This window comes from Balearica regulorum, chromosome 1, assembly GCF_011004875.1.
Source record: "Balearica regulorum gibbericeps isolate bBalReg1 chromosome 1, bBalReg1.pri, whole genome shotgun sequence".
Lineage (NCBI taxonomy): Eukaryota > Metazoa > Chordata > Aves > Gruiformes > Gruidae > Balearica > Balearica regulorum.
Window position 1 is genome coordinate 108,011,923 of NC_046184.1, and position 15,199 is coordinate 108,027,121.

Genomic DNA, 15,199 nt, shown 5'->3' on the forward strand with positions numbered 1-15,199 from the left:
ACTTATTCCATTTCCTTGCTAGTCTTTGAACTTGATCCAAACCCCAGTGAAATCAATAGAACTTTTTCAGGTGGATTTTATGGGGCTTGGATTAACTCCTCCATCCTGAAATACCCAGGCAATGTCACTCTTCTCTCTGGGAAGTCCTGTGGGGAAAAAGGCTATCCACTTAAAAATAATTAAGATGACCCCATGACAATGATTCCTACTGTCATTGTATTTATATAGGCAACACAACTTATAGATTATTATTATTATTATTATTCAGTTTTAATGAATGGACCATGATGAATGGTCATGGATATTCAAGTATTTTATGCGCCTCCTTCCCATACAATATCAAGAGCCACAACAGTCCCGTATCCCCTCAGTGGCTCCATCCAGTTGCCTTGCCCTGAAAGGAGAGATCACTTCCAGTCTAAACTGCAAGTGTAAATTTATCCTTTCAATACTTGATTATTCTGATAAAACTAAAAAGTAGAGTGCAAAGTAGATTGAAGGTTTTAGTGTAGTGGCCACCCATCAAAAAGCAAATGAAACGAGACTTTTTTTTTGTATTAGCAACTCATTTTTCACTGTCTGTCAGACAAATCATCTGGTCCAAGTTTAACCGGAGACTCAGAGATACCTTGGGGCTGCACATTGCTTTCCCTAATGCTAAGCAATCCCAGAGTCTGTTATGCTGTTTATTTTAATTAAAATAAGACTGGTATTTTGTACAAGAAAGAAATCATGCCTTCAGCCTCTGCTTTTATGCCTCCCCCTATATGATCAAGCTCCCTTAGATACTGCAGAAATCTCAGAATAGCAAGTGGAGCTGAGTGAATAATTTGCAGTGAATAATTTACTTAACAAATTTAATCTTTATTTCCTCAAGGAATGTTCATGAGCAGAACACAATTTCCTCATATGTATTAATTATGGGCCAGAAGATAACTAGATACTTCCCTCTCCTGGTCTAATCTGAGCAAGGGCCAGCCACAGTTACAGTCACTGCTACTTCTCAGCAGAGCTCTCTCCATGAAAGAAATGGAAAATCAAAGGAACAACAGAAAAAGTGAAGTTAAGCCCTTCCTCCCCTGCCAACTACCCATGAAAGAAACCAGGTGTTGCAGGCTGCGCTGTCTTCATAACTATTTAAACAAAACACTCACTTTTACTTTTAACTTCAAAGACTGAGGCTGTGATTTTCCATTTGGGATGCTGGGGAACAGAGCTGGATGCTTCAGGGGCCATCTTTGAAACTCCCACTTTCGCTGCAAACTCATCACTGTGAGCATCCAGAAGTTAGTACTGAAAATTGGTCCAAAATGCTAAGAGACTTCATGCAACAAGGTGTGTAATTTCCTATTGAATAGGCTCCTATATGCTTTTCATCAGGAGTAAAAAATGAAGAAGCTACAGAAACTCAGATTCTTCAGGAGACAAGATGGGATTAAAGAATATTTTAAGTTTACATCCTTGATTTGGCAGTGTGTTGACACTATACCAAGGCGACTCCTATCCCGTACAAAGTATAATTCTTATGAAGCCTGCAGACACTGGCTATTCAGCAAAGCTAATAACTAACATCTGAAGTTTGCTTCAAAAACTTGATCTTTGCTAAATAATTTACATTGGGAGGATTTTTAAGGCCATACATTCACTGAAACAGCATGAGGCAACAACAACAGAGTGGCGTCTAAGCTTGTTTATGCAACCGTCAGGGTGCAGAGCAGCAGGAATACCCTCATCATGCTAAGTCTCAGGAACGGTGAATTCGGCCTCTCTCAGACTACTGGGCTTCCTTCTCTTCCTGAAAAAATATTTTTGTGATTCTTCCTTCTCTTATGCTAAACCTTTGCCACTAAGGTCAATGGAGTCACGAAGAAATATGGCAGGGACGGGCTATAGAGCATCACTACCAGAGCTCCTACTGAATTTAAAGACGTGTCTGGTACAAAAAACGGTGGCTACTCTGTGAGTAAGAAAAAGTGTCTCATTGCCAGGCCCTCAGACTGTGTCCTTGGCATGGTCCCAGCACCGCCTGGCCTAAAGGGAAAATGAAGTACCAAGAACTTGTCTCAAACTTTGACCCCAACACATTCTGTTGCATTAGCAGTAGATGAACAGATCAGTCATACCTACACTATGTCAGGTTAGCACTACCACTAATAAAAATCTATACTATTGTGACAGAAGGATTCTCAAGGAGATTGGCTTTCACCTATTGAACAAATCCCTTTCTTATTACCTTGAAGAGTAACAGTCAAAGTTGTATCTATATCTTCTAGGTATTCCTGCTGGGAAAATTCAAAGTCAGCAAGGTTAGTGTCTTGTAAAACACAGCCACAGGCTTATCCAGGATCTGTGTAATAATTTCCAACAGAAGTATGTGCGTCACTGGTGGTTTTCCTGTACAATTTATTGTAAGCAGAATACACTTTACTGTGTGCGATGAATAACAGAAAGTAACTGGCAGGATGATGATGCTGTGGGTTCAGGGATGTAAGCGAACAGCACGCTGTTTCTCAGAGTGAATGTTAAAATGTAGCTCAAAGCTACATCGCACTGTTCACGCCTAGAACATCTCAATGGATTCTGTTAGTGAACACTGCGATTACTAATCAGCTACAAGGACATTTTATCCTACGTAATTTGCAGGTTTATATGACTGTTGTTTTATAGTTATCCAGCTGAAGCTCAGCCTCCCAGAAATGCATTTACAGATAAGGAGGGACAGTTGCCTTGCACATCCATTCAGAAAGCTCAAATATGAGATTTTCAATAAAGGGAACTGATATAAAAACAAATTTAGGTTCTCTGTTTTAATCTCATACACAAAACATGACATGCTTCATTTGGCATTTAGAAGACCAGCTTAATGCACAAGCACTGGCAGTGCAGCAGGGGATTTTTTTCAAGGTACGTACATGATGTCTGCCAGTCTATCTCTGATTAGAATCAAGATCAGCAGAAGTAAATTCTGATTAACTCTACTGCGCAGCCTGCTGTCAGGAAACTCTTTGTCGTTTGAACCATCTTTTACCAGTAAACATCTCCTGCTGAATTTATTCACTGATGTCAGTGTCAAGTTGCTGTGCCATCACAGCGTTAGGACTGCTGTGCAAATGCTAACGTAAAAAGGAATAAAGTGTGGTACACTGCATATTCACTTGCAGGGCTTTGATTTCATTTTGCTTCTAGAGGAGAATGCTATTCTTCCTTCCTCCTTGAACATGGTTTCCAGTGGGTGAAAATCATAATTCGGAAATGAAAGAGAGGGACAAGATGGTTTTATTTGTAGTTGGCTGTAAAACCTTCTTTCTACCCATGCGATACCTGATTGATAGCCAGCAGAAACACAAAAATGCTTCATCGTCAAGAATAGGTGATGGGTTTCAATCTTACATTTTATTTCCTTTTCTTAAAACACTCTGTACCAGACCTGTGGGCTTAGCTGTTGCAACATTTGATTCAGGTGCTAACATTAATGGCGATACCTTCAAAATCAAGCAGGATGTGGATCAGGCTGGCTCCATCAGCGGACCTGCCAAATCACACATTGCGGCAATGAGACTTGAGCGGTTGATTTGCTCTCATGCTCGCTTCCAGGCCTGAACCTAGCTGCAGGGAGGTCTGGCTCCTGCTCTGTACGTCTGTCAGGCGGGTGTAAGTGGTTACCCCGATCCATCAGCCACTTGCTCCAGGGCAGGGGTGACGGAGGGTGGCCAAGCTGCAGCCATGCTGAACTCCCCCGTAAAGAAGAGGGACTTTTCCTGCTGGATTTTGGCACCAAGTCCCTCACTGAGGAGGACTGGCCAGGCAATTGCTGCACCTTGTGCCGGTCATGGTTAGTGCCCTGCTTGCCTCACTCGGGCTTCATGGGATGCTTCGGGGCGGGGGCTGCATGGTCACGATGGAGTAAGTTGCTCCAGGTCAGCTGAGCCTCACTAACAGGGTGGGAACTTGCTCTTAGCCCATCAACAAGATGGAGTGAAGCACAGTCACATAAATTTATTTCATTAAGGATTTAAGATAACATGCTTTATCTCAGGCTGTGGGCTAAAAGCACTCACAGGGACAGTCATGGTACTCAGTCGGTATAAGGTAATTACTTACGTGTCAGTAACTTGTCTTTGGGGAGAGAAGGGAATGGAAAGGGGAGGCTCTCTGAAACTGCTCTGTGGAAAAGAGATGGATGCTTTGCCTCTTCACAAACACCTCACTTTTCTTTCAGATTCCCTCCACCAGTCTTGATCTTTTCTCAATGTATTATCAAACTCCTTCCCCTCTCACTTCCCCACAAAGTATAGGAGCTTTTGACTCAGACCTTGCATTCCGCTTCTGTAGAGAATCTTTTTTTACCTCCTGCTGTCACCTATCTGATCCTTTTTACTTCTTCAGCACTTATTATCGTGTGTGCTTTGTGCCTCCTTTGCCTTGCTGCTGCTGCAGAAGGCAGAGGCTGATGAAAAGGCAGCAAAACAGTTTCCTCCAACAGCTCCATGATCTGCTACAAGTTCCACTGAGCTACAGACAGGAATCTGGAGAGGAGTCTTACTCCAGGAGCAGCAAAACTCTGAAAGCTAGATATAGGCCTGTTTGTTAGTTTAGAGCAAGTAATTATTTTTTTTAATATATATACAAACTGGTGAAGAGAAATGTTAATTTTATGCTCCTCTAGTTTGGGAGGTGAAAGTTCACAAAAATCTTTGAAACATCTTTGGGTTCAAACACCCCTATAAACCTAAATAATAATACCTAAAACTTGAAAAAATAGCACCCTCACGTACAGACATAAACTCATTAGATTAAGAAAACAAAGTTTTAAAGGCAAGAGAAGGCATAATTAATGCTATCTGTGACACCTGAATGTCACCCCTATGCATTTATGCTTTATGATTCGGTTTTAATGATGCAGCTTTAATATTTACCACATTTTCTTTACTGAATGTCTGTCTCATTCAGTGCAAAGGATGAATCTAAATGGAGGTGTCGGAGCCTGCAAATAAACTGTTTGAACTCCTGCCCTTCTGGTGCAGAAGTTGGTATGTGTATTCTTGCTCGTGCAACAACCATCTGATGTATAAAATAACATACTATCCCCATTTTTGCAAATGAAGCCTGAGGCAGACAAGTTAAGTGGTTTGTCTAATATCACACAAGAGGTCTGTAGAAGTGCAGGGAATTGAATCTGCATTATCTACATCCTTAATCACTGGATCATGATTCACAGAGTTTCGTAGCCATGGTGCTACGAAAAACTGGAATAAGGATTTATTTTGTCATTATAGTTCAGTGAAATGCCAAGAAATTGTGTTAAAACATATTTACTTTGCAGTTTATCATTAACTGAATGTAATCCTCAGTTTTTGACCCTGTGGTTAGACGGGTAGAAAATTTGAGCGAACGTAGCTGCAAGTGAAGTTTTGTGAGTTTGTCTTCAAGGATTTCAGACTAAAAAATCAGAGTAATAGCCTTCCTATCTTAAAATGGCCACCCGAACTAACTGATTTTGCCCTTTTCCACCTGTACACATCTTGCTGTAGGACGTGAGCGGTCGTCTGCATTTATCTGAGAGCAAGAACTGTCTTCTGAGCTAGCATGGCAGCTAACGCTCCAGTCCCCTGTCGTAACTGAGGCCATAGGTATTGCTGTATTGCCATGCTGATTAATTTTACGGAAGTTATGTGAAAGCAAGGATGATCTGTGAGGAAGGAAATCTAGGTATTAAAACACCTACACAATCCAGAACTAAATATAGAATCCCTCAAAATACTTGCAAAAGTTTCTGTCTCATGATCTTAAACTATCTGAACTCTTGATTTTCCCACATCCCACACACCGTTTTTCGTCATTTCTCGTGGTATACTATCAAACATAAGTTGTAAGTAGAAGTGAAAGAGAAGTTTCATGTCATTTAACCTAATTAATTTGTTCCTTTCACGAAAATATTCAGCCAGATTTCTTCAAATGAATTGGAGTGTAAGCACTTCCAGCAAGAATTATGTTATGTTCAAGTTTCCAATTCGCTTTGCTTATGTATTAGGGAAGGTGAACTTTTTCAATCAATTAAATGTCTACAGAAAGTCAGTCCAGAAATTTCATTACCATAGGTGAATTCCTTTCAAAATAAAAGAGAATATGCAGATACAAATAATTTCCCAGTTCTTTCTGAGAAGCCTTGGTCTTTGTCTTCTAATGATCTGTTCATATACCTGAAAGTGTTTACATAGAAGAATTATGTCCACTGCGTGTCCGTTGTTTCACTTCCAATCCTATTTTTCAGGCCCTATTCTTGTTCATTTTACCCACCATTATTTTTTCAAAGCTGGATGAAAACCCAGCATTCAAATTAAATTTTCAGTTTCTAAAAACAAGTTTGAAATGATGCAAGACATACCCTGCTTTTGGAGAACGTCACAACAGAAGTACTTCTTTTACTGGACTTTGAAAAACATTCATTATAATAATGCTGGAGCCCTGGAAATCTTAATGCCTTTCTGGCACCGAAAATACTCACTCTTCCATTTATGCCATTGCTGAGCACTGATATAATGTGACTTTTCCTGCATTTCTGTGTGAGGGAGATGAAAACAGAACTAATTTCTTCTGATTTATGAAAGGCTTATTTCACAAATAGGCTTTACAGGAACACTTTAAAGCGTACCAAAATGACGTACCAAAGAGAGTAACTAGCTCAATCTACACTCACAAAACAAGCAAGCAAACACAATCAGCTCCTGAGCCAGATCCGAACTCCCAGAAAATTAATGTTCCCTAAAAGAAAAGTCATTTGAATTAGCTAGGGAAGAAGACAAGGAATACCAGGCATTGTTGCATGCACTGCTGCCCACCACCTACATATTCTTGTAACTTAAGGTCAGTAAGGATCCTTGAGTCATCTTAGGTTGTGGCTTCCTTACCGAAGCCTTAGCTTCAAAATCCTTACCCAATTAGTCACGTGGCTAGCACTTTAATTTCAGGTTCATCAGGGACACTGACAAAATCTGAAGCTAAGCTTGCTTGTTCTCCTGAATAAAGATGAGCACACATAAAAGGTGTGCTGAGCTAATGCAAGCACAGTGAAGATTAAACATTTTGACTACAGACGGGAAGCTTGTCACCAACTCAGCAAGCACCAGATTAGGCCAAAGTTTAGGTTTCGAAACTGAATCTATGCAGAAGTAAAACTGCATTACTTTGTGTAAGGAGATAAATTGCACTTAGAAAGTTGCGGTCTTGAATAGGCAGATCCCAAGGCACTTAATGGCTTCATTGGTCAAAACGTTCCTGCCAGGATGCATTAGCGTAACACAGGATGAAAACACAGCCTGTATTAGCTGATTCATTCAGCAGGAGCACTGCTCAAGCAAAGTAATGTATAGTTTGGGGTTTTTTTTGCTTTGTATGGTGGATGGGAAGAAATTATAGCTTTTATAATTTTTTTTAATATAAAAAAACAAGAAGAAAAATGTCAATTACAAAATACTGGACTGACAGCATATCCGCAGAAGGATAATATTATCACAGCATAGGTATATAAAGCAGCAGACGTACAATACAATCTATTATTTTCGGTATGCAAAAATGCATTATTTTGGCAATTCTAAAGGATGCTAACAGGAAGTCATCCTTTCATCAGACAGCTTGTTATCAACAACTGCACTTAGTTTAATTATATTTTGAATCTTAATCATGTTTCGTGAAGCAGGTAGCATTCCTTTTTTCTATTAACAATTCATATGCCATTTACAAAGAATAAGTATATGAACTGCACAATTTTCCCTGCACTTTCAACAATTATATTTCCTTTCATACTACATTCATGACAGTAATCCAAAATAACTTTTCATTTCTGTCTCTAGCTGTAGCTCTGCAGTACCTAACAGCTATGTCAGAAGCAAACCCATGAAATCTGCCGAGGTGAATTGAAATGTTCTTCTGCAGTTATCTGTAACCATATTGAAGATGTTGTGGTGTTTTAAAATATCTTTTACTGTAAAAAAAAAAAAAATCACTTAATTATCATTCTATCTTATATATACTAGCAAGTATTAGCAATCCAACTTTACAGAACAGTCCAGCAATGTTTGGAGGGAAAAGTTTGGAATTGTTAAGCTTTTTAGTAGAGTTGGGTATACGTGCCTCTAAGATTAATGGAAAATGTGACATAATTCCCTATATACCTATGAAAAAATCTAGTAAGGTATTAAAAAGATAAAATAGAACAAGAGTTACCATAGTGAAGAGCAGCAGCATCAGACTTTTCATCTTTTTTAAAACCTACTTTGAGACTGCATGGTCAAAGTCACCACAGATGAAGACACTAAATTTCAAATTTTTCACATTACTATGCAGGAAGCAGCAAAAATCACTGTGGGATGCAGAATGGCAGTGGCAGATATTTGCTATCAGCACAGTGCAATGGTGCAGCTATAGCGAGGCTGGACGCCCTCCCAGGCTCCTCTCTTCCAAGCACAAAGCTTGAGAGATGAAGCCTTGCACTTTAAGAGGTGATTTTCTCTCACTTTTGGTATTTAACTGAAGCAAGCCATACAATATTTACCAACTCCCTGATGCAATAGTTTCTTAAATAAAGCTCCCTATGATACGAGACAAAGTAAGACTCTACAGACGCTGAAGCTTCAGGAAAATGAGTGCTCTTAAGTTCACTGGCATTTGTATCTGAGTCCACATTTTGCTTGGTGTTTCCAGGAAAACTAAACACTGAAAATTCAGTCATGGATCTTGACTCTCCCCCAGTTTTAAAATCAAAGCCATTCAAATTTCACCTGCAACAGACATGCACAAATATATCTCAATTCCCACCCCCTCACAAGACTTAAAATTCAAAATAAGCTTTCACGAGGTTCTGCGATAGCGTTTGAACTGGGAAATGTGAGTGCCTTTGAAATTAATCATGCGCTAGATTTAGCTGTAGCACCGTTCCTTTTTGTCTATCATCAGGTGTGTATCTTCAAAGCCACAGCAGTCTGGGGGGCATGGGGGGTTTCTAGCTATTGCTTTGCCCTGCAAGAGAGGTGTCAAGTACACAGGGTGAAGGGCTGAGCTAATGAACGGATGGGGAGAGCAGGTTAACAGGTGAAATTAGCTAGAATGTTATAAAAAGCAACAGGAAACCTGTCGAGGTGCTTGTAGATGAAGATATGATTAGACGAAGGAGAAGCAGCTGGGGACAGTTTCTTATCTTAGAGAACAAATCCTGTTTTCATGTCTCAGCCACAGCTTATCACCTGAATACCCATCGTCGTGGTCTTGCCTGCTTTGTTTACTGCCACCCTTTCAGCTGCTCTTTGTCCCTTCCTTGGGCAAAGACTTTGGGCCTCAGCTTGGGTACAACTAAGCAGGACTTCCTAACAACAGTAGAAAATAGATTTATACTTCGTGAAGATCTGGCTTCCTACCTTGTCACCGAAATAGGAATAAATAAGAGCTACAGCTTTTAAAAGGACCACTTATTACTGACACTGAAGCAGCTAGAGTGACCGGAGCAGCTGAAAATTGGTGTCTCAGAAAAGCAATCTGGGGATTTCCAGGCATTCTTTTTAGTGCTATATTTGTGCCAAACGAGGATTCAAAATGTAATTGAGAAAGCTCTTCTAAGGCACATTTGGGTGTCTCTCAACAGAAAGACATTAGCTGAAGAAAGAAAAAAATGCAGAAAACAGTCAAATTGCTTAAGAAAATTGAGCAGCCAGAAAGTCCATTAAAGCCCACAGCATTCTAGTGTGCAGGAGAAACCGCTGGCTGAAATGAAGTAGAAATCCTTCCGCAGCCATTCTCTGGGCTGTGCAAATGGTCAAATGCATCTTTCAGCTTTGAAGCACATTTTGCTAGAGAAGACCACTCTCTGTCCTGTTTGTTCATTACTGGCTGTCCATACTCTTCCTCCCCACTCCACTAACCTAGAGAACAATCATCAGTCACTGGTATCACAAGAGACCCAATAACCTGTGTAAACCTCAAGGCAATAACCTGTGTAAACCTCAGCACCTCTTTGAGAACCAAGAGGATCTGGAGCAGCAGAGGCAGTACCAAGTGCAGGGTAAGAGCAATCATAGCAAGCAAGGCTGTTACAGGGCAACCAGGAACCAGAACCTATTAAGTAGAATATATCAGGAAATGTTAGGACAAGAAAATGACCCAAAATAGAGCTGAGAAGAAGAGTGTCTCTTCAACAAACAAATGAGTGTCAAACTAGGCATGCCTACTAAGGGTCAAAGGGAGATGCTGAGAAATGGCTTCTCTGGCAAGAAAGCAAGCCAGACCAGGAGGAAAGCAAAAAGCCACAAGGTCACTGAAATGGCAGAAAACCATGGCCATAATAGTAGGGCTAACGTAACCTTGATAAGACCGTAATACATTCCTGAGAGGAGTATGGAGAGAATGAACACAGGCTTTGGCATAAGGTCACTTGCAGTTTTCCCAAAGTTATTGTTCATTCCACCACAACGTAATGCATTCGTATCGGATAGAAACCAAGCTTTTGAAGCTTTCTACTCTCCTCTTAACCTGAAAATGGGAGAGAAAAGGTATCTTGCTCTGCAGCGCCCTTAGATTTTTTCTTTCTCCTCACCAAAATGCCAGGTTTTCTCTAGTCTTGGGAAGTGACCCTCATCTTTTCATTCTCACTGAATACTAAACACAGATAAATATTCTTATGCTATCGATGACTAAATCCTTCTGTTAAACCTAACCATGCTTCTAAGATACTGCCAGAAGAGAAATCCACTTATGGTAGCTCTCTGCTGACTTGTCTCCAATAGGAGATGTTGTCTCCTCTCCCTTTCCTGTAAAGGATGCCTGCATCATCCTACAAACACAGCTTCCATATTGCACAGTTATTGGGAGAGTGGATGTGTCAGCCAGTGAAGTAGGTTGTTAAAGTATTGAGGGAGAGGAGAAAGGGACTCATCAGCTTTTCAGGCTGTCCAAGACAGTGAAGAGGACCCCTCAGTTGTGACCCCACTATGTGCTCCACTCTGTGCCTGTTTCAGGGCCAGCCAAGTCCATCAAGCTCCTGTACTTTCCAATCTTCTGACTCTAGATTTTCAATACACTACATGAGGTTGCAAAAGTCTTATGCAATTGCACAGACGGAGAAAAAGTAACAGAAGGCCGAAATGGCTTGTATAAAAGTCATACGGACATGCCCTTCTAAGTATACTACTTTGTTAGGGTAGTGAAGATCTTAGCATACCAATAGCAGAAGGACAGCTTCTAGTAACCAGAAATTTAAAAAAAAAAAAAAAAAAAAAAAAAGAGAAGAAAGTCTGAGATGATAGACAGCTGAACTGTTTTCTGCAGGGCTAAGCTTGAGGAATAAAAAGAAGTATAGAAACCAATAACCTTTCATATTAAGGTCAAGTGGTTGTTAAAGTGGTGTCTGGACAATCTTTTCTTCTATCCTCTGCCTGATTTTCAGCTGATTCATAACATTAGAAACACCAGCCTGGATCACTCATTTCTCTCCCTAATACACTTTGTGGTAATATGAAAATATGCAGCATAGTGGTTTCTTTATCCAAGCACGTTTTTTTTTTCTTTTCTGCTGAAGTATTCAGTATTTTCTTAAATATATTCTTCCTCTTTCTAAGGAAGAACTATTTACAAATTACATCTCCTTAGGAAGAATATCAGTTACAGTAATTTCACATGGCAATCTTGACACACCAAGAAAAGCAATGCTCTGTGTTGCCCCTAGCAAAATTTTGACCAGCCACTAATTATATTGTAAAGAGCTGAACAATGCAGGAAAAAATGACCTATGTCTAAGTTAACTGCACAAAGTTGCTAACGGTGGCACCGCAGCTATAAGATGGTAACGCAGCACACTCAGTTCTATATTTAATGAAAAGACAGAAACACAGACTTCTACAATGCTTTCATAATACATGAAGGTGGGCAGGATGGGTGAGATTTGAGTTGTCTTCACTGTCCCTGTGCCGGAGGCAGTCAGCTAACACAGGTGTTTGCTGTGCTTCAGCTGGGGGAGGCTGAAGGACGAGCAGCTGGAGGAGTTTGGTCAGCCTGTTGCAGTTGAACATGGCTGTGACTTTGGCAGTCTGTTCTCACAGTCCTTGTTTAGGTGACCAGCTTGGATGATCTCTGTCAGCCTTTCTACTGTTTTAGGCGAAACAAACAATGGCAATATGAAATAACATAAGGGAGGCTGTGTAAAGTGCTGAGGAGGAAGAAAGGAAGAGGAAGAAAGGAGCCAAGGCAAGAAAGTGGAGGAAGGGAATTAGGATCACTCATATTTTGTCTCTCTAACCAGCAATCTGTCATGAAGAGATCCAGGTCTTTTTCCTCGTGATTATGGGAGAGCACTACTTAATTTACTATCTGCAGTTCAAGCTTTAATTACGGCTAGGCTCAATCAGCTTTGTGTATGTTGCTGAGATGAATCTGGATAATATGTGTCCAACCTGGATATTTGTGTGTGCCCCAAACCAGATCAGCCACAGTTTGCTGATGGAATAGCAGAGTCTTAGTCTGGCATCTACCATTTTTGCCCGTTTGCCTCAATTCAGGACGTACCAACTAGCATTTCAGTAGTACGTCTCAGGCTATCTCCTCCACGTCATGCTGCAGCAAAGACAATAGAGTAGTAGCCAAGCCAAGATCAGGCAAGAAAAGGAAATACTTCACTCATAGAATCAGAAAGAGTATTATGGAATATATTGGTTTTGCTCTAATAAGTAAATCAACATCAGAAAGAACATCTGCATCATCCCCAGTGTCTGATCCCCTCATAGCAAAGCCACCAGTGTCGGCTTGTTTGATTCTTAAAAAGCAAAACCGAAAATCCAGTCTTTGTAATCTTCAGTTGAGCCAGTTGGTAGAATGCAAATGCAAATAATGAGATGTCTTGCCATTGCCTGTAATCTAAATCTAAAGACACTAAGCCCACAGAGATACATTAAAGTCAGGGAGCCCGTCAGGAAAGCAGATGGCAAAATAAACAATAATGCAGAAAAAAAAGCACTAAACCTCTTGCTGGCACTTAATAGTAACATGGGTAGGACAAATCTCACCAGGGTAGAGAACATTAACAGCCTGTTTGTGACAAAATGAAATAAAATTATTTGAATTGACACTTACGCGCTCATAAATCTGACCGACACATCTATTATTATTATTTTGCCCTGGGACTTCAGCCTTAGCTTGGGATGCTGGAAGTTGCTTTCATTGGGAGCAGGCGTACGGCGGAGCCCTGCATCCCCGACACAATTTGGTTTCTACAGAGAGCCCTAGTTACTGGCAGACAGGAGGACTCGCCCCACAGAGCGCAGTCTTTGTTCACAGCACCCAGCCTATTTCTGCCGACGCTCTGCCCCGAAGGCCCGTCTCCAGGGGCTCTCCCTGGGAGGCCGCAGTGCTGAGGCTGTCCGGGGTTTCACTGCTGCACCTTTCTCAGCTTTTTTTAGGGGTAGTTTGCCTTGTCTCTCTTCTAATTACAGTTCTATCAATCAAAGCTTTAGCCTTTCTGTTTTCTGTGTCAAATCCCAGGAAAATCTTCTGGGCTACATTCAGCTAGATAAATCCCATGTTTCAGGTACTGCCTGCCGTTATGTCAGCTACCGTGGCATTGAGAAGAAAGTGAATGACTACCTCCATGTATTCAGAAATATGGTTGCTGTATTGACCCACACATCTATATGTGTGTACCTTCCCTAATGATACATCAGCACACATTAGAGAAAATGCTGTTTTCAGCAGGAAACTCTCTGATCTAAGGTTGTGGTTGCTCAGGTCTCCATGTGAACGCTCAGTTGGCAGGTTTCAGCAGGTATCTTGCCTCCTGTGGTTTAGATGCACTTTCCTGGGAGCTGGCCTTATTGCACAGTGAGAACCAGTTCCGTCCCTGGAGCACTGTAGAGGGAACAGGCATAAAGGGAAAAGAAGCTACTCTTTACTTCTTTCCTGACATATTTCAGCCAACCAGTCACCCTCCATGGGCTTACCACTGTGCGGAGTGCCAGAAGACCTGCTGTGCCCAGTGACGAGAGGGAGAAAAGCCTGATTGCAGTGTCCATATTTTGTATATCTCACCAACTAAAGTTTTTCTTGGTTTTGTTTTTCTAGTTCTAAATAGCCCTTTTATACAAGCCAGCAATTAAAATAGAAAAGCGTCCTCCAGATACCTATGCAGAAAGATAATTTCAGACCAAGATTAAACTTGGCTCCTTCGTATCTGGTCCTAAAAACTTCTTGCTGTCACAAAGGTAATTGCAAAAATAGGCTTCACCAGCTGAGCTGATCCAAGAAGGCAGAAACACCAATACTTCTTCAATCTCTGACATTTGTGTAAATAACTCGAGTCCTTTTCTAGCATTGCAGTGACCTCTAGGGGCCTGATCCACACCCACCGGCTTCATTGTCCCTTACTGACTTACCCCAGACTTCCAGAAAGTTTTCTAAGCCTGGAAGGATGAGTATGTAATGTACAGATGAAAAAAACCAGTCTGTCTGATGAGAAACAGAATAGCCTAAAGCCCTCCGTCTCAATGCCGCTGATGTCTGCATGGTTAAAAATGAACTCCCTAGGGCTATATGAACCCTTGGTGTTAGTTTGAACAATGCATTCACATCATCTACCTGAAATCTAAATTTCATTTGTTTCATTTCATAGCCACATGGAAGATGACAGCATCTCTTTAATGCTGAATCAGAGCAAAAAGTTTCCACTTTTTATGCTTATCAGCACAAAAGAAACCACTTCCACTTACCCAGGAGTACTGCAGATCCATATCAGTTAGGGAATACGTAAGATGTGGCTGATGAGAAGAGCAAGTACAGTTTTCCCATTCTTCTATTTTTGAAATCAAGAAGTCACAAGGACAGAGCTGGTTATCAGGAAAGGGCTTCCAGTCACTCCACAAGTGAAATTCGGTTTCTGAATGGATTGAAATAGTTCCTAAGTTACTCAGTCTGGAAGTGTATGAGCGGCCCAGAGATGCAGAAATAAAATCTGCCCTGGTCTCAGTCTCTTCTTTTCTCCTCATGTTGTCTTTCCAGGTCTTCTTTTCCTGAGGTTTTGTCAGTTTCATGCAAGAAGTTAGTGCTTCTTCATCCTCTTCTGAGAGATAAGCATCTTCTAGCGTATCTTTAAAAATGCAAATACTTCTGTTATAATATATTGCAATTCATAGAGAAAATAGCACACTTTTTTTTCTTAAATGCTGTCCGT

The 15,199-nt window shown here is 40.8% G+C and overlaps 1 protein-coding gene across 1 annotated transcript in view; it reads right to left on the reverse strand.

Annotated features, from left to right (window-relative positions):
* SAMSN1 (SAM domain, SH3 domain and nuclear localization signals 1) overlaps positions 1-15,199 on the reverse strand; it is a 95,867-nt gene that overhangs the window by 41,815 nt on the left and 38,853 nt on the right. The window contains exon 9 of the mRNA XM_075769773.1: positions 14,739-15,115. Within this exon, the coding sequence (XP_075625888.1) occupies positions 14,739-15,115 (377 nt within the window). The remainder of the gene's footprint in view (positions 1-14,738; positions 15,116-15,199) is intronic.